The 20,655-nt window shown below is 36.0% G+C and overlaps 1 protein-coding gene across 1 annotated transcript in view; it reads left to right on the top strand.

The window, feature by feature from the left end:
- The window catches only part of LOC149572771 (uncharacterized), a 103,267-nt gene extending 85,551 nt beyond the window's left edge, over positions 1–17,716 (top strand). The window contains exons 5-7 of the mRNA XM_089813843.1: positions 16,686–16,814; positions 16,924–16,986; positions 17,066–17,716. Of these exons, the coding sequence (XP_089669969.1) occupies positions 16,686–16,814; positions 16,924–16,986; positions 17,066–17,170 (297 nt within the window). The 3' untranslated portion in view covers positions 17,171–17,716. The remainder of the gene's footprint in view (positions 1–16,685; positions 16,815–16,923; positions 16,987–17,065) is intronic.
- Positions 17,717–20,655: the final 2,939 nt, after the last annotated feature.

Below are 20,655 nucleotides of genomic sequence, written 5' to 3'. Positions count from 1 at the left end.
GGACAATGACAAGTGAGTAAAAAAAATTTCATTCTTTTTCAAGTCCATACTATCCAAGGGCAAATGGTCAGGCAGAGTCTACAAGCAAAATACTCGTGACAATCTTGTACAAGACTTGTGGAGTTGAAAAGGGAGATTGGGAGGAAAGGTTCCTTGCTATTTTATGGGCATATAGAACTACTTACAAAGCCACTACCGGGCAGACTCCGTTCTATTTGATGTATGGGTAGGAGGCAGTGATGCCTATGGAATATACAGTATCGAGTTTGAGAATAACAGTGGAACACAGGTTGGGAGATGTGGAAAGTTTAAGGGAAAGGTTCAATACTATAATAAAACTTGATGAGACGAGAACACTAGCTCGGTGGGCAATAGAAGTGGCACAAAGGAGGTGAAAATTTTGGCATGATAAACATTTGAAGAGAATGAATTTTGCACTTGGGCAATTGGTACTCAAGTACAACAGAAAAAATGAAATAATGCCAGAAAAATTTAAATTTGATGGTTGGGGCCATACAAAATCATGGAAGTAAAAGAAAATGGAGCTATAAAATTTTTGACATCAGATAATCATCCTTTAAAAGACCTAGTTAATGGATCAAAATTGAAGCTTTATATCAAAAGAACAGAGACTCATTCCACATGCTACTTGGACATAAGCAGAGAAGTTCACAATAGAGGGGTAAAAGGAGGAATAATAAAAGGTGCTAAGGAGGAAATATTAAAATCAAATCCTATTATTGGCCCCCCTAAGTAAACAACTTAAAAGGGAGGAGAACTATTTGTCTAAATGCAAAAGCACATATCAACCATGAGTACGGTACGAACAAGGGAGGGAGGCAATCAGTGTACAAGATGGATATTCAACGTATGAAGGAAGGCAGGTACGGGTACGAAGGGGCCATACATGATTGAGCCATGGGAGAAGACACCAAGTCATCCACGAACGAGTCTGGCTGTGAGCGAGCACCATCTCCGTATGGTCCTAGCAAGGAGGAAGAGCTTTATGGGCTGCCATACAAACAAACATACGAACCAGAGGAAGAGAGCCCAACCGTACGAATACAAAATGAAAGGTACAACCATACAGACCCAGTGCATAGAACAAGTCAACCAATGTACACGCTCGGATCCAATCGATCGTATGACACAAAGGAGGAAGGGGCATTGTACGGTCAGACGTACAGAGTAAGGGGGTAGTGGCCTTACGGCTAGCCAATAAGGAGGTACGAGCAGTTTAGGTACATACCAAACAAAGGACAGTACGAGTTGTACAAGGAGAAAGAAACAACGTACGATTAAGGTGGACAGGTATAAGGGCGAGTCACCAAGAGAAACCCAGCGTAGAAACAAGCCATGTGCACAAGAACTGTTGGAGTAGGAACGAAATTAAAGACACCTGGGGTTCCTTTAAATACCACAAAATGGTGAAGCTAAGATTGGGAAATCCGAGCAGAAAGAACTACGGTTGCCATATAGACACTTGCAAACATGGAAGTTGCATTTCAAAGGACATACTTAGAGAAAAAGGGATAAAGGGAAAAGTGGTATTTGAAAAGTGTAGAAAGAACTATGACTGCCAATATTACCTTTGAAAGTGTCATGGGAAGTGAATGTCGCACTTGGTGGGAGCATGCGAAAGATGACCATCCCTTGAAAGAGGCGCTACAGAAAGCCTAGGTAGATAAAATAATTTCAATGTTGATCTTTGATATAAAAGAGTGAATCCATATTACACACCATGGTGGTTGGATGTGATAAGCAAGCAATAAATTAGTGATCCAGTATTTGTAGCAAACTCCAACAATTTCCTAGGTTGCCAAGGAAATAAATAAGGTTTTTATCAAGGACAAGGGTTGACAAAAACCCTAATGACTATGGAGGAAAAGAAGTGGTTGGGATTAATGTCTAGGAATGATCTCACGAAGTAGGAATGGGAAGGCATTTTGAAGAACAATAGGGGCCTTAAGAAGGTGTTCATAGCCAACGAAGAATGGCATTGCATTGTTGATTTGGTCAAAAGCAAACTCACAGCCGACAACCACACATTACATATTGCTCTATGGATGTTACCGGTGGTTGATGGATTGCATAGGGGACAGGTGTACAACTGTGGACAATTCCTCAGAAAGATTGCAAGGATTCATGGAATTGAGGCATAAGGCATTTTACATGCCACATCGTGCCATAGCCTTATTTTTGGAAGCAGTTCGTACTTAGTTGGCGGTTGAGCATAGAGGGACATTGGTTTCGACAAACATAGTGGAACCCTACAAGCCGACAATGACATATTGGGTGCACTTGGACACCTGTGGAGTAGGTGGAGGAGAACCTCGAAAAAAGAAACCAAAACAAGTGGCGGTGCAGGTAGCATTTATTGAGGGTTCAAGATAGGAGGAGGTTGGAGAGGATAGTTCTGAAGAGGGGGAGAGTAGTAGAGACACATCTTCAGACTCCCATGAGGCAGAAACTTGAAAGGCACGCCTGGGGATATCACCTTCTTACCACCAATAGGAGGACCATTGCCCACAGAGGTGCTTGAGTATGCCCAAATTTACCAACCTGACCTAAGTATGCTGGGGGATGCTGCAGTAGCTAATAGGTGATGGATGAAGGTGTCCGTACAGAGGAAGGAGCCCAGGGAGGCACCAATACGATGGAGTGTGAAGGCGGTCGTACCTTGGAGAGGGACAAGGCGAATGCACAGAAGGGGGAAGGCAACCGACTCTAGCAACAAATCTTGCAATGTGGGGCCACTAGACTTTACCTTCTTAGAGTAATGCAACTGTTTCCATCCGATCAACAACCCGCACTAAGGTGATAGAGCTCAGATGCTAGAAACAGTGTGCACACAAGGTGAGGTTGCAAACACCATAGGGTACAAAAGTGGTCCACCCTATTGCTTTGGTGGTGCAACCCACATGCCAAATAGATGTTCAAAAGGAGAAGCAGGCAGAAGGCACTACAGTTGCAGAGCATATGCCGATTGATGACATAGTTTTGGAGGAGGCTGATAAACTGCTTGAGCAAGAAGGGATGGTCTCTCACCTTTCCCCACCCCTCTAGAAATAGAGGATGAAGATCCCACAGAAATACAGAGTCAGAGAGCAGGACCAATTGAGACATTTTCCTTCGAAGACAAAGCTACAATGTTCCTGAAAGAATTACAAGCTATGGAGCATTTCACTAAAGAAGTGATCACATAGGCTAAAAATCAGAAAATGGGGGCCATAGCTGGGGCGGCTAAATCATTGGTAGCATTTATGCATCAAGGCTATCATACCGACTGGGAGTTACTTCAGCAGAGTGGGTATGAACAAGAGGAAATAGCTACAGAATGGATAAAACAATACACTATACCTCTAGCTCAGGAACAACCACCTCTCATACAGACACTTGCAGACATGGAAGTTGCATTTCGAAGGACATACTTAGAGTTCCAACCAAGAAAGAACTTGGCCCAACGGTTGGCTAAGTAGTGGAAGATTGAAAAGGCTGCTTTGGCAAAACAGTGCAAGGCTTTTAAAGCTGCCTTGGAAGACAAAATCACAGCAGCAGAAGCAAAGAAGATGGATGCTTTGCAGATTTTATAGGGAGTTCGGGTCAAACAAAAAATGGTTTAACGAGATCTTCAAGGACTCTGTCTTCCCAACCCTCTTCTTGAAGTCTGATTTTCTTCTAGTTGTTGGGTACTCATTTGGAAGACAATTTTTTTTTGTTGGTGGGTGGGGGGATAAATATAGTAAGTAATAAGTAATATTGTAATTAGAACTAGTTATGCTTTGTGGGGTTTGGGTAGTTAGGAAGTGAGGAGATGCATCAGTTAGCTTTCCAACGAATCGACCTTTATATAAGAACTTTGGAATATGGATGATGTACTCAATTTTGTAGTGATCAATAAAGTAATAACATTTCCTCACCATTTGGTATTCTAGTACGAGTAATGAATGTATTGTTGGTGCTACTGAATTCATGTTATACCATCCTATATATTGTGCATTGATAACCATTCTACACAAGTCTTCAACTTTATTTGAGCCCAACCGGTTGTGTTTCACTGAATGTACTCCAAATGTGTTTAGCAGCAGAAGAATTTGCAACCTAGATAGTGTTCACAAAATTAAACATACAAATGAAAAGAAAATTAAAGAATGCTAAACACTAAATTGTAAAATACAAGTGGTAAACAAAAAACAAAAAAAACTTGTGAGAGGATCTTGATTGCAAGAGGTTGTAGATGCTTGTATGGTTGACCATACATGTACCACCACGTGATAGTTTCCATGTCATTTTGGTCCTTTATTGCATATGGAGTAAGTTTTGATCCCGAAGCAAATACGCCAAATTCTAGCCTCACCTCTTTGTGCATTTCATCGTTTTGGAAATCTTGCAAATGCCTTGTAGCACCTAGTAGCAATTCTTCATCCGCATATGGTGCAACTCTATCTAGGATAGCAAGTATTCCTGGCTATAGCACCTTGGAGATAAGGCATATGCAAGGAGGGTGCAATGGGGTGATCATCTTTTCCCAACGATGACAAATGAGTGCTTCCACCTTATTGCATAAGGCTTCACATTGTGCGGGGTTATTCTCATGTGTTTGTGTGGAAAGTTTTACCTTCTCTACCATGGTGTCCATGCCATTGTACACATGCCCCAAGCAAGGTGAATTTGTATCAGCAAAGTGTAGCGTAGTCATGATACGCTCAATGAAATCCAATACAAATTGCACATGAGGCCACCAATGGTCACCCAAGACCAAAGCATTGACCTTTTGGGCTCTCTTTGAACTTGAAGCCTTCCATAGACCTCAGTGGCTAGAAATAACCATTTGGCTCAATGCCCTTGCACCTTGACAAGTCATCTCATAACAATAGTATGTGATGCAAATTAGGTCTTAACAACTTAAGAAAGTTAACATGTCAATAAATATTAAGCAAAGTTATATAAAATTGGATAATTGAACATGAACATAAAATTTATTCAAATTAAATTAATAATCAAAATTTACTAATTACAATTTACCTTCAAAAACTCCAATTTGGAGAAGGATCTGAATATGGATTGTGGTATTTGGTGGTTTATCACAAACATTTGTATCTCCTCTCCCTTTTGGTATATTTGCTTCACCCAATATATGTGGGTGCCAATTTGTTGCATGACCAAGTTGAGGAAGTGTACGGTGCATGGTGTCCAAAAAATATGGTCATTCTGACTCTCAACCAAAGCACCTGCACCCCTACAAGTTTTGGCTTTGTAGGCAACCACCTGGAACACATTCTCACGACCCACCATCCCTATGGTCTCAATGAGAATTCTAGAATGAATTTTGAATCTTTCACTTCTCTTTCACAATCAACTACCCTAAAAAACTTTGCCCCTTTGGGGGACATTGCAATCACATTAATTGATTGCCAGTTTCTTGCATCTTTCCATCCATCAGACACAATAGATATATCAAAAGTTTTCCTAGAAGCTCTAATAGTTTGAAGAGCTTTATTTATAAAAGTCTTCTCTCTTTGCAATGGAGTAGTACACCTTTTCATACCCAAGATTACTGTAATCAATTGGTGCTTTTTTGATGGTTGCCACCATTTCCTTCCAATATGGTGATCTCACCAAGTCGAAAGGAAGACCATTGGCATAGAGGCAATGTGCAATGGCTTGATCAATGAGTTCTGTTTCCTCCATTTTAAATGCGGAATCCAATGGACCTCTTTTGCGGGTGGTAACTTCTCTGTTTTCCTCTTCCTCTCCTGGTACAGGTACTTGCAAGAATAAATGTTTGGAGGATACGACTGAATTAGTGGGCAAATTTCATTTTGTTCTTTCTAGATGGAGGTTGATAAAAACTTTTTTTTTTTTTGGATCTTTGAGCCCTTTTTGAAGTATTTGCTGGTTCAAATTTTTTGGGCTTGCCAAGTATCTTTCAAGTCAAGTCTATGAACTATGTTGCAAAGTGTCCATTGTATACACAAGATGTTGGATATTGTCAACCACCATAGAGAAACAACAAAAGTGCTAACCCATTACAAAGTACCCTTTTGCAAAATTACCAAGAGCTAATTGTAGACTTGGGTTTGTGTTACGATACGGGTTTGAAGAACTAGGTCGTGGGTTCAAGAAAATTTGAAATGTGTTTTGGGTTCATTAGTACAAAAACAAATTAAATATATATAACTTTACTTTTAAAAATATAGGAGGGCCTAGTAGGGGATTCATTCATTAATGATGACCTCTGCTGCCGAGTAGGGTGACTATGAAAAAAGTATCACATTATTGATATGAACTAGATAACACCTACTCCTATATCTGGCGGGCTGACTAATAATAATTAGCGATGCCAAACGCTTTTTTATCAGTAATTATGTTATTTTATTAATAATTCAAACTCTGCTTATGTTTCATATAAAAAAACTCAAGTTTGCTACATGTATCTACACTACCTATTATAGCATAATGTCCAAGCTATTGTAACTTATCCGATTACATGCAAGCTCTTAACAACCATTGCAAATTTTCAAAATGTCCATTCACCAAATTTGGAGTAAATGTACTATGGAAAGCTACAATAGTTACTCCATATTAACTATAGATATTATAAACAAACATCCCAACCAACCTCAGTACCTACAAATTAGAGAAGCCCACCATCATCATCTCCAATGGCCCTTGATCTCTGCTACCATTGATAAACCTTTAGGAAAGAACATCCCCTCCATTACCCGCCTCTTACCACCTTGCCTCGTTGTGGGCTGCTCCCCAACCACCTTCTTGCACATGATTCTCTTTTCAATTCTTTGCTCCTCCAACTCTTTCTCCCTAACATAGTGCTTTATCAAAATCCAACTCTTCTTTGCATTTTTTATATTGAATTCTTTCTTCACAATCATACTCTAAATTAAAAAATGTTGGAAAGTCTCTTGAGAGTCAATGAGGTACCACCATCCCTTCTTCACCACTTGGAAACCTACCTATGACTTTGCATATGAGAACATTGGCATCATTCTGCCCAACCATTCATGTTCTACCATTGCTTTCATGACCCACATTGTCTCCTCTCATGTTCATAGTTGCAGTACCCATGCCATTACTGTAGAAGAGATGTGCACGTTTACCCTATAACGATAATCAACTTCCAAGAACACTGCACCCAATAAACTCTTTATAATCTCCATGAACCTAGTTTCCTTACAATAAAATATCTACTTTAGTTTATGTTGGGATATGTTTCTGCAAAAGGGTCTTTGTGAATGCAACATCTTATGGAAGAAGTTAGTCTCCATTCTTCCCACATCCTATACCACAGCTTCAACTGAAAACTAGGTTTTTCCCTCTCCACATCTTTATTCTTTGCAACTTTAGCTATTTCTACTTGCCTCTAGACCCTTCTACACTCTGAATCAAGTGATAAATGCTCTTGGTACTCCCACACTCAAGTTGTCATCATACTCATATTATCCTCCTTATCACCTATTGATACACTTATCATTAATCCATTAGCCTTGGGAAGGAATGAGTGAATTCGTCATGCTTAGCTAGGTTGGCATGTTTAGTTTGAAATTTGACTTCATCATTACCCATTGCACATTTTGCCCCTCAATCACCATTATTTCTATGCTCATTCAATCACCGCTATCCTTATGCACTTACCTTCCAATCCAACCATACACCTGTATCTCGATATTCCTCCAAAATTTTATCTCTTCTTTCTTCCACCAACCGAATTCCCAATTTGGACTTAACATTTGCCTCCAAATTACCTTCTCTCCTAACATGAGTGGTTCTTGAATCCTCAAATTCCTTCAGTAATACTCTATTTATCTTGATATATTTATTTGGATAAGATACTTGAGATGCATCATTCATGATTGTTGTAATTGTGATCGATGAATCTCCTTCCAAATGTAGCTTCCTTACATCAACTGCTTCACACACATGAATTGTTAACAATGTAGCCTTTACTTTTGCTTCATTGTTCATCCCTTCTTGTGGTCTCTTCACCCCAATTGCCAAGGTATTACTATCATTTTCTTGAATTATGCATCAAATTATATATTGTAATTAATATTAATATACATATATTAAGCCATATTTATAAGTTTTAAAAACATCAATGGAGTCGGCACAAACTCATGATGCAAATATTGACACAATATAATATAGCTTATTATATATATAAATATTTCCTTTTTCTCTGTGTTCTTTGATAATGCCTTATATATATAAACCCTTTTTATTTGTGTTCTTTGATAATGCCTTATATATATATATACCCTTTTTATCTATGTTCTTTGATAATGCCTTATATATATGTATATACATATGTATATACACATATAGATATGTATACATATAGATATGTATACATATAGATATGTATATCTATATGTATAAATCTAGATATATATATATATACCCTTTTTATCTGTGTTCTTTGATAATGCCTTGTTTTTAAAGATTTAATTCAACATGAATATTTATTTTATCATGGAATTTGTCTCAAAAGATGTGTTTGAAGACCTTGTTTGTGCTGACTCCGTCGATAGCGAATAATATTTATGAAGTTATCAACAACCAATATCAATTATTGACCATAGTTACACTGCCCTGAGGGATGAGGGGATGATAGAATAGGGGGATAGAGTGGCCTCAATGTCTGTATGTAGTACATACTACATACTATACATGCGGTACTTAAATGCTACTTATGAAAAGATGTATAACAATATAAGACATAAAGATGTAAACATTAAAATAGTAAATTAGAATTACCAAATACTTGAACATTGAACATTGAACAATAAATTTTTACATAGTCGAATAAGAAAATGGAAGAGTTATATTTAGTATTATATATTATATATCAAAAGTATGAGTATCTAATCTTAAAGATGACTCCATTGAGTAGCATGATACCAAAACTAGTACAAACTACAAGAGATGGGTCCCATATACCCCTAGGGCAAGGGTAGAATCCACGTGGCAAATATTTTTTTTAAAATGCACTTTATCTATTTGTCGTGATAAGGGAACCTTAGGCATTCCCCTGTTTCCTTCGTGGACACCACAACGTCCCCACATTTCCGGCGGAACGACGATGATTTGGTGGTGTTGTTGGGACGTTGTCCCCCAGATCTAGGTGCATCCGCATTCCAGGGATGCTAGGGATTTTGGTGGGGGGTGGGGTGCATCATTGGGGTACACTACTATTGACTTGGTGTTTGTGTTGAGCATCTGTGCATAGTGAACTGGTGAACTGCGTATTGAACTAAATTCAGATCTGTATCAATACAAATTGGATTCTTATCCCCCTATAGAGGCCACGATCCTGTTAACTTATACTAGGAGGATAATAGGTCATTAAATTATAAAGGGGCTACATGTTGCTACAAATGCAGGAAGCCTAGACACTATGCCATAGAATGTTGGTCAAATAGAAGAAAAAATTGCGTATTTCACAGTAATGAAGATTGTAATTTACAATTGCAAGAGGGACAACAACATTTTTCAGAATGCCCTACCCAAATCTAACAGCAATGAACATCAGGGGCTGAGTAGAGGGACCAAAGTTATAAGAAAAGTATCTTTGCAAGGAGTGAGGTGTCAAAGATTGGATAAGTGGCCTTAGACACATCGATTAGTGAAGATACTTCTAAAGAAGAATATTAGGAGGATATAACATGTCAAGAAAATGCAAATAGAAAATCAAGAAACAAGAAAAACAAAACTGCGGTACTCACTTGCCAACAGATTGTTTCTGCCGAAAACAAAAAGAATATAAATGAGGAAACAATTAAGGAATCAGATGAAGACGACAAATTAAACTTCTTTCATCCTACAAAGCAACAACATGGTAACATAGTTGAGAATACAACGAGAGCAATAAAGCAGCAGCAAAATGTAGAAACAGGTCATTTTTCAGAAGAAGTGCTCGTATTAAAGAAGTTGTCTTCATTGATACAACAAATGAATCTTTTGGTATAGTTGGAACAATTTGGAAAATATCGGAATAAATAAACAACCAACCAAGATTTGCAGGGTGCAAAGATTGCACGCATAAATCATTGTAGGTCAGTAGGTCTTGGTGTAGACATCAAAATCATACCAACAACCTAGGAGAAATTGTGCAGGCCAAAATTAACAAAAACCCTTGTCAATGTCATCCTAGCAGATAATCATGGTATGCAAACACTAGGACCATTTGGAAGTTACGAGAGCATTATTAACCGCTGACCCTAGAATTTGCTACATAGTCCATTGAAAACTTATTACTGAACTCAAAATCTGAACTCCTTATTGTTTGAACACTTATTACTGAACTCAAAATCATGAGGTTCTTCACATTCCAGACTTAACAAATCCAGCTTCCACTGCACAAATATATATGCAAAGATATTCCGAAATGGGAATTCAAATTTTTGGTATGTTATTCAACTTCACCTTTTCTTCAAAGCTATTGTACATTTCCCTCTAATAAAATTGTTTGGCAGCAAAACAGTGTCAACTTACACTTTGTCTGTATCAAATCTTTGAAAGAAAATCACAAAAATGATTGTTGCAAACTTGGGGTTGGATGTCGATGCTTTCTACCATTCTCACTTTGAAAATGCATGTCAGTATTTCGTATAAACGACTACCCACCAAAGAAAATGTCCATTGAAGAGGAAGCACTCGTTACCCATATAGACTTTAGCTCTGTAAGTCGGCTCTGCATATTCAAGTAATGAAAGGGTGCCGAATGAGATCTTTACCCCTTTTTTCAGAAGGATTCGACATGAATTGGTTTTCCAATTCTAATTTCAATTCTAGATCCAATTCCAATTTCAAATTTAATAGGTTGAGGATCCTTATGCTCATTTTGGGTTAAAATTAGAATTTCAAAATTCCTATTCCATTTTCAATTTTTAAAAATATACATGGAATTCGGAAATTCTGGTTTGGAAAATTGCAATTCTAGCTCAATTCTAGGAAACAAACGAGTCCTAAGCGAATCAACCAGGAGCAACCATGTTACTCCCTGGAATATTCACATTACATAGCTGCAATTAGTTTGGTTTTATAACTAGTACAAATCATACTCATGCCAACCTGCACGTATCCTCAATGTATTGGAATGCTTACTCCTTCGAGTTGGATACCAGTAATGCTGAGTTAACATGCTTCATCTATCACTAGAATAGAAGATGCATTTGTTGTACCTTGTTTTCTTCTAGTTCAATTGACACTACTTCACATAAAGGTTCGGACATTTACCTTTCTAGCATGTTGTGAATCGTGACAAAAGAAGCACACAAAAGAGTTTCTTGATATTGAGAGTAGGATTTGAACAACATAATTAGTTATGTTGTGCACCATCAGCATTACAAACTAATGAAGATGTTTACAACTCAACATGTAAACAGGGACAATTTTAATTAACAAAATATAATATTTAAATATCAAAGAGGATCATTGGCAGTGAATACATGAAAAATAAATCAATTTTCTATTAAGATAGATAGCAATTATGATAGAGGACTAATCAGCTATTTACAAAGAGTGGCATCTGTCATTCATGAACAGATGCGCCGCTTCTAATTGATAGGTATAAGAAGGCACTCCATTAAGCACATTCAATCATGGAAGGATCAATAAGGAAAAAAATATAGATTATAAAATATATATTGTGAAGAGCATACGATTAAACTGAGCGGGGGTGGGGGGGGGCGCGGGGTGTTGAATCAGTATAATAACAAATTTGCCAATTTAAAACTTTTATCCAAACAGTTAACTTCCAAATGCTGAAATAAACAATTATGCACATGAACACAATGACACAAAGTTTTACGTGGAAACCCAATGCGGGAGAAAACCATGACAATAAATGATTTTATATATACTTTGTTCTTTTACAATGTATTGTAGGCTTTGACCTACTAGAGTCTCCAACCTCTATGTTTATGATCACCAACTCACTGGAAGCTCCAACTCCCACATTTCGTAGGCTCCAATCTACTGGAAGCACCAACCCCTACTGCTGTAATTGTGAGCACCAACCCACTGCACACTAACTTCTCTTCTACCTTGTCAATGTTCCTTATTCAACTAATGATGGATACCTTTTAGCACAACTGCTCTTCTGCAATATATATATATGCTTCTCTTCTATATTTTTCTTCAACCAGTCTGCAATCCTTTTCATTGATGTTCCTTGGTGTAGATATTCTTTAAGATACATTCTACACATAAGTTTTCTTTTATAACTCTAACATACATATGTACATATATCAGATTTTGACAAATCTAAATATATATACACATATATATTCTTTTAACTCATCCACATACCACTGAAGTTCTCTTTATACAATCTTCTCTACGGCTCTGCTCTTACACTCCCTTTTTATTACTCCCTTCTTTTACAATTGGAACATTCCTTATAAATATACTTGGTAATATAAGAAAATATAACCTTAGACAATCAAAAGTCCCGTCCTTTCTTAACAAAATTTAATCAATACTAGGGATCTTCATTTTCTAATAACACTTTAATTCTATGTTTGTCATTGTACCATTCTATATATTGACCGCTTATTTGTAATAAATCGAACACAATACATATATTGCATCTCACTAATCTGCTTGTGTGACTTCATTCAGCTGACAATAATTATCATTGCTAACTCATCAATAGAAACTCCCGATGAGTTGGAGTCAAGACAAGATGACTAATATCGATCCCTTCATACAGACTTATTTAATTATTGCTGAAGATTCCTTTCCCCTGTTCTGTCCTCAATATCATTTTTGTCTCTTCTGATGACGTGGCCGATTTAACCTCTTAGTTATTTCTGTTTATTATTAGTGCATACAATATTGATTCTTGCCGATAACTGATATTTTAATCATAGGGAACACTGTTTGCCTTTTTCCGATTTTCATTATTTTCTGTAAAATGCCTTTTCACCATCAATACAATTGTTTCGTCTAAAATGCGTCTTCTTTTGTCATCGCTGTATTTTCTTGGAATAAGACAAAATAGGAGTAGGACAAATTGTGTCTTCTATGACTTCCACTTCAGAAACTTTATTTAGCTTTTTCTTTTCTTATCAATATTTATATTTGCTGTCTTATTCCATTTTCTGATTTTTGTATTACTTCCCTGAATATCGCTCTGTCACCTCCTTAATATATTCTTCATCAAATATGCTGGCTGGGTTTCGATATCTTCATTGATATTTTGTAATTACCGTTGAACTCTGTTGACTCAATTCTTTATTCAGTCAGTGTTCATGATTGCCGTAAATTTAATCTTTGTAAAATAATTTTCATTAACTCTGGTATTCATGACTTGTGTGTTAACTTCTGGTTCGAATGGTGACTCTTCCAGTTTATTACTTAAGGTAATTTCTGATTATAGCATTGTTCTGTTCATTCTCAATGGCAACTTTGTGTGCCATAATAATGATTTAATTTGTATATGCATCATACATAGTTTGCATCCTTCCATAGACGTTATATGTGTTCGCAGTTTTCTCTTGCATATATTTTACTTAATATGTGTAGCGCATCCTTTGTCTTATGCGACTCAAATACTGACTGGGTGATTCTAATTTCAAATGCTGTTGACTTTAACATTGTCCCTTCCTTCATTTGTATAATCTTTCATCGGGCTTGATCACAGCTTATCTCTTTATTATGTTGTTCAAATATTTTCATTTATTGTTGAGTACTCTGCCGCAAGACAAGTATTTCATTTGTATTTGTACCTTGTACACATACACACTATTTAGCATACTTGTTATAATTTGTTCACTGACATTCAATCCTCATTACTTGACACACACACAGACATCCACATCAACATTTTTCCCCTGTACATTGTTATATCAGTTACTGAATATTAACTTCTATGTCCAGGTGATCATCATTGCTTCCGTTAATCATCTAGATGTTGTTCACTTGCTCTGGCTCCCTCGACACAAACCCCTTTTAAGGATTTCCTTTATTTGCTGACTTGGAATTTTCATGGAATCACATTTGGTAGCTGACATATGATTGTAGTATTTATGCTCTGTTGTCTTTTCATTGCTGTCTCAACTCTATGTTCAGTCTGTAATATGTCTTGTCACTCCAGCAAGGAACTTAATTTGATCTCTTTTTGATTGAAAAATTAATAGCAATATTACTGTTCTAAGCATTAACCAGACCATGTCTTTTTGGAAATCTTTGACTGATGTAATACGAATTAGACGCTCATATCATATCCTGCAACTTGTTCACGGCATTCTTTTCTTTAACTTTTAAAAAACAATCAATCAATACATTCATAACAATGGTTTGTTTAGCCAATAGTTTCCTTGATGTTCAACATCTTTCAATTCCTTTCTTTTGCTTCTTATATTCATTACTTCTCTAGCTGTCTTTATATTGAAGTATATGTATATAACATTTCTTTGATATGTTTTCTCTCATACTTGACATCAATGACAATCAATCTCCGTGATCGCTTTGACATCAATGACAAAATTTTCATCATATTGGTTATATGTCAAATGAATTTGAATCGGGGGGAAGATAAGAGACTATAAATATATTTGACATGCTTCAAGGAAGAGTGATGAAGTAAACTATTTATAATGCTGACAAGCATTGTGCGATAGTAATCATGCTATAATATTAAGCTTAATATCGATTCACAAAATATTATTTCTTAATTCTTATTTGGGATAAAGAACAATTATATGGACTTGTATATATGTATGTGTAGTGTCTTGAATTGGAAGCACTTCAATTTAATGATGATTTAACACTTATTTAGTGAGATTCATGCTAGACTTGCATTTCTCCCCTTTCTTTGTAAGGAAACTTGCAACCAAAAACTTATCATTTCCACATAACCCATACCATAAATTTGAAATAAATAAGCACTTGAAATCCACATGCAAGAGAATAGACAACATACCCACAAAAATGTGACACAAGATATACCCTGGGAAATCCTCATTGAGGGGAAAAACCATCTTCCAAAAACATCCATCACCATGTATTATTTAGTAAAACACCATTGCAATACAACCATGGAAGCTTTTAAAGCCATAGTCACAACCAAACAATCTATGTGAACAAGCATGAATCCATACATCTCATGCCATGCTTCGAACCTCCACACATGGTACAACTTGTCTCGCTTTGTCTCTTACTTATCAACAACTACCCCTGTGGTTGCTTTTATAGTAACAAGCTCCCACAAAACTACCAAGTGGTATTACATAAACCATGTGCTACCAAACCCCCATTGACCCAAAAATCCACACAGTTGAATCCCGATAGGTAATATCACAACCTAAATAAGGCTTAGTTTCTTAGACTATTGTATTTGATGTTTGGGACTTTTGTGTATATGTTTGAGACATTTGGATACATAATATATACCATGGTAATTGATGTTTTAGAGTGCTGTTATACTACTTTATTGAAGTTTATTATGCTGTAATGCCACTTCTCCCATGATTTATTCACACGTTGATATTGTTGTATCAGTTACTATCTATCTATCTATCTATATGTGTGTGTATGTGCGTGTGTATGTATATATGTATCTATGTATTCTGAATTCATATATTTATAGTATTAAAATTTATATATCACTACCTCCTATTGGCCTCTAAAAATGGCCCTTGGACTGCCATCTCTGAAACGCATAGCCGGCTGTCTCCCTGTCCTCAAAATGCTGTGGAACATATGTTCAGACTGGATTTCTGATTCATCTTGAGTAAGTTGATGCACTTCAAATGTAACTGTCTCACCCCTTAGATATGATCATTGATAACAATAGTTAGAAACACTGCTGAGAGAAGTTTGATTCAGTTGAACAGTTAAATTGAGGAAATTATTCTGGATGTCCAGTGACATGTTATTTGTAAGTACAAGTGACAAGGAGTGCGGCCTTTCTGTCAATCAAAATTTCAAATAATGATTAATTAGTAATTAGCTGTTTCATTTTCTTCCTTAAATGGAAATTTGCTTGGTATATAAATTGGAAAATGTTTGAAATTGATATGATGTTTATAGACATCTGCATGTTGTAGTTGGTATTTTCTTGGAATTTCCCTGCACTTCAAGCCCTGGAAATTTATTTTTAAATTATATGGTACCATTAATTTTGTTCCATAAAAATAGATGCATCGTTACAAGGTTGTGAGTTTTGATGAATCTTTACATTTAGAGAGGATTAGTGGCGAGGGTTCCAGAGAGAAAAACAACATCTTTGCTCAACACAATCTTCACTGTGATGGGATATAGTGTTGTTCGTATTGTTTCTCTCATAGTTGATCATCTTGGGAATTGATAACAGGATAGCTTCACACAAACACATGAAATATATTAGTTGCTTTCCATCATATTTTTGTATAAGAAAGTATTGTCAAAACATTTGTAGATTATATTTATTAAAATTATAATGACAAAAGATTATAATAATTTCCGTTGTGCTTTTTTTGCTATTTTCTACGAACTTCACCTTTCCATGCAACAACTTAATCTGAGCAAAAAAGATGCAAGTAAACTTCTTGCCATATTAGTGATTGTTTTACGTCTATGCATAGATGTGTTTGCCTTTTCCATGCCAAAAATATATTTGTTTTTTGCCATATATTCTTTTAGCTTTTGCCATTTTTTCATTCTTTTCTTGGTGCTCGTAGAGGCATGCTCGATCCCAAAAGCTATTTGCAGAAGGAAGGCTGAAGCTTATGCTTAACAGTGATGGAGAGATAGAAGAGGATGCTGAAACTCATGCAGAAAGGCATGCTAGGGTGGTTGCCTCTGCAGAGGTAAGTTTTTCTCTTTTTTAACTTGGATGCATCCTAGTGTATCAGCTTGTTTTCCTCATAGATTCACTTTGCTTGGCTGTTAAGTATATTGTTCTTTTGTATTTTGTAGTCGGCCAAAAATTCAAGAAAAGGAAATAAAGGACGACAGCGTCAGAAGAATCGTAAAAGAAAGGTTTGACTTCTACTCTATGTCAACCGGCAAATTATTTCTAATCTTGTTTAAACTGATTTATGGTGCTACTCTTGTCCAGAAATCTTCTGATATTGGGAATGGAAAAGGTAAAGCAAAGCACTCATCCAAAGTTTCTAAGAAGAAAACAAATGTTGGGAAGGATGAGCAACGTAAAGGCATCTAAGTTGCATTTGAACATGAAAGTTTGGTGCTACAAAGTTTTAGCCAGTGGAGACTTGGATTCTGAGGTATGTAGCATTTATTACTGTTGAAGGCAGAATGGAATCGCAGAAAATTTACAAAAGCAGTGCTTGTGGACATGCTGCCATCTTTGCTCACATGACAAGCAAAGGAATATTGGGATGGAATTTGTATTGTAAAGAAAATATTTGGTTTCTTGAGATGAGTGGACAGAAAACTGTGTATTGTGAATTCCTCTAAAAGGTTTGACATAGTGCACATGATGCTTTATGTGAAAAAGGAATGTGTCAATTCTTGGTTGTAATTTATCAAGTGAAGGTCGAACAGTTTTTCATTTATTATTCACTAAAATTTTTCCATGCCCTCTTTTAATACAAGAGGCACTTCTGCTACCACCTCATTCACACTTGGTTGTCTTGGAAGAGTATCAAATTTACTTTTCCAGTCCATAGGCTCTGACTATTTTTATCAGAACTAATTACTAAATTAAATAGTAAATACTACTGTCGGCATCACTTTGAAGAGCCAAGAGGCACTCCTGCTACCACCTCATTATTTGTCTGGTTGTCCTGAAAGAGTACCAAATCCCCTTTGTCCAGTCTTTGGACTCTCTCTATTTTCTTTTTCCAAACTAACAACTATAATTAAATAGTAAATACTATTTTTTGTGCCACTTGGAAGAGTCAAGTTATAAAAACGCAAGCCAAGAAATGGTTGAACATTGAAGACAGGTTGAGGTGACAGTCACATCCTCTCCCTTAGCAAAAGAGACTGATAATGATGTTATTAATCGAGTAATTATACATCTTAATAATTATTCTAGAAATTTTGCTTGTCATTTATCATTGATAATGTTCATTATAATTTTAACAAGTCCTACTCTTTAGCTCATTACTCTCTCTTTCTCTCTACAAACACAACATTGTTTGTTCACATTGTTTTAATGTCATTAGATACTAATGCAAGAACAATCAGAATGCTGCACCTCTCACATGCAATCTAAGAAAAAGTAATTTGTATCTAATGATGCTTAATATAGCAATAAGGGAAGATGTATTTGTGAGTCGAATTTGAGAGATGAATTGCAACTTATTATATCATTGTAGTTAAGAATCTTTTTTGATTCGTAGTTGATGTAAAAACAAGTTTAACATGTTGAACAATTTCCTTGGATGGATCGTTTGTATCTATCGATTTTTACCATGAAACATGTTTTCTTTTGAAGTATTGCTTTAATATAAGATGGGCCACATATTAATTAGTTCTTTTGGACACAATAATTAGTTATCTTGGACATGCATTGCATTGTGGGGTTTACAATATTACGATGTGTGGTGTTATTAGTTGCTGTGGTAATAATAAAGTCAGTACCACGTTAAATGACACATACATGTTCAAATCTACGCCACAACCATAGTGGATATTTGTTTGGACCAATAGATAGAAAATGTTAATAACTAATTGGCGTTTTAAGTTGTTTTGCTATCTGTAAGTTTGAAAGTTGATGCCATGAAAAGTAGCTTGATTATTGCTATTAGCCTATAGTCTTTTACTCACATTGTATCGAAAACATCCATGGATGTTGGTGACAGGATAATGTTCACATTTGAACACCGTTGCTTTTTTTTCGATAGCCGAATCTGATAACTTGTTTTTCTTGCTCATATCAGTCATCATCAATCACACTAGTCATCACATATATCTTGGTGGCGTGATACTTTATCGTGCATTGCATATTGTATTCCTATTTTGTTTTTGGGACAATTTTGCATTGCATATTGTATTCCTATTTTGTTTTTGGGACAATTTAGGAAGTTGCGTTCATGTTTCTATGTAGATGAAGATGTAATTCATTTCTCAAGCATATTTACACCGTAGGCGTTTTGTATTTGGACATAAGAAGCTATTTATTACAATCGAACGATCCCCAGTCTGCCCAGCGACCTTTGAAAAGATATTTTGTGCTCATTTTTTTATTATTATTGGCCTTTTACACCTCATTAGGCTGGTACTATGTCCACAAAGTCGTGTATGTTGATTTATCAAAAGCAAAGTTGAATTCTGCCCTATTGGACGAGGCAACACAAGTGTTGGATCAAGCTTGGAATTTGATGCTAAAAAATTGTTTGACTGTATGAATTGATAGGCTATATTTTTAGAAAGTTGCTAATATAACAATTAAATTTATTATTAACTCATCAATATTTAGAAGTAAGTTAGAATATATATGATTTTATAATATATATGTATCATACAATGTTATTTAATATTATATATGTTCTTATAATAAAAGTTCTAGGTTTCTATTTATATATGCTTTTATGTTAATTATCAAATGTTTGTAACAATTTACAATCTTGTTAAAATAACAATTTATAATAGCATATATGCTTCTTTTTTATTTGTTATGTACTTTTATTAATTTAAACTTCTTCTAAATAATACATGAATTTAGAAACTTACGTCTATTAGTGAGATTTTTGTATATATTACTGAGTGAAAACGATAAGTTATTCATTTTTAATATATTAATAATTTATATTTATTATTATTTTATTTATAAAATGTTTAAATTTAAAATGATTTGTTAAAATATTTTTAAACTAAAAAAATGACAATTTTTTTCTTAAAACTTAAAATGAAAGGCTTTGAAATAAGTCTCTTGTCATAAAAAAATTCCATATGACAGGTAGAGGTGGTCGTCAAATTCTAGACTTTTGTTGGATAATCAGTCAACCTTGTTTAATCTACATATCAGGGTTTGAATATTCCTGCAAGGGCCAACCATAACAGTTTCGTCCAGGGGGTGTATTTTTTGTGTATGTGTTATTGTTAGATCTATTGGTGCAGGAATATATTGGGGTTTGAATATTTGTGCAAGGGCCAACAATAACAATTTCACCCATAGGAAAAAACTTATTGCATATTTCTCTCGATGTCTTCTGCTCCTTTTGCTCCCGCTGCTCTTGCGTTTGAATTTGCAGCTCCCGCCTCTCGTCTTGCGGCTGATGAGGTTGCATGTATTGCTGGTGGGAGAGCTTTGCCCATTGTTGCTGTCGACTCCTCTTTTGCAACGTCCATTTCTGGTAGGGCTAGGGTTTGCTCGTCCGCTTTTGGCACCCATCCTTCTCCTTTCACTCCTTCACTGGGTGCTCGTCTTGGTTCTGTAGGGTCTCTTAGTTTTGGGGGAAGTACTTTTGCAGACGTCGCTGCCTTTGAAGTTGGATTGCATGGTGCTATCCCTCATGCCGGTTCTTTAGGGCCTTCTCGTCGTGATGTGTCCCCTGTAAGTGTCTCAAATCATATTAGGGTATCTTTAGACCCAGAAACAGTTGAAGATATCTTCCATACGACAGAAGAGCTATCCTCTTTTGCTGCTATTTTTCGCTTTCGGGATTTTTGGCCCTCTTGCTGATCTTCACGCTTGGATCTTCATGCATTAAGAACCAATTATAGACAATAATGTCC

The sequence above is a fragment of the Cupressus sempervirens genome, chromosome 2 (assembly GCF_028749045.1).
Source record: "Cupressus sempervirens isolate cs-2001-9-10 chromosome 2, ASM2874904v1, whole genome shotgun sequence".
Classification (NCBI taxonomy): Eukaryota; Viridiplantae; Streptophyta; class Pinopsida; order Cupressales; family Cupressaceae; genus Cupressus; species Cupressus sempervirens.
The sequence above is the reverse complement of the archived record's forward strand: the minus strand, read 5'-3'. Positions and strand labels throughout refer to the sequence as shown.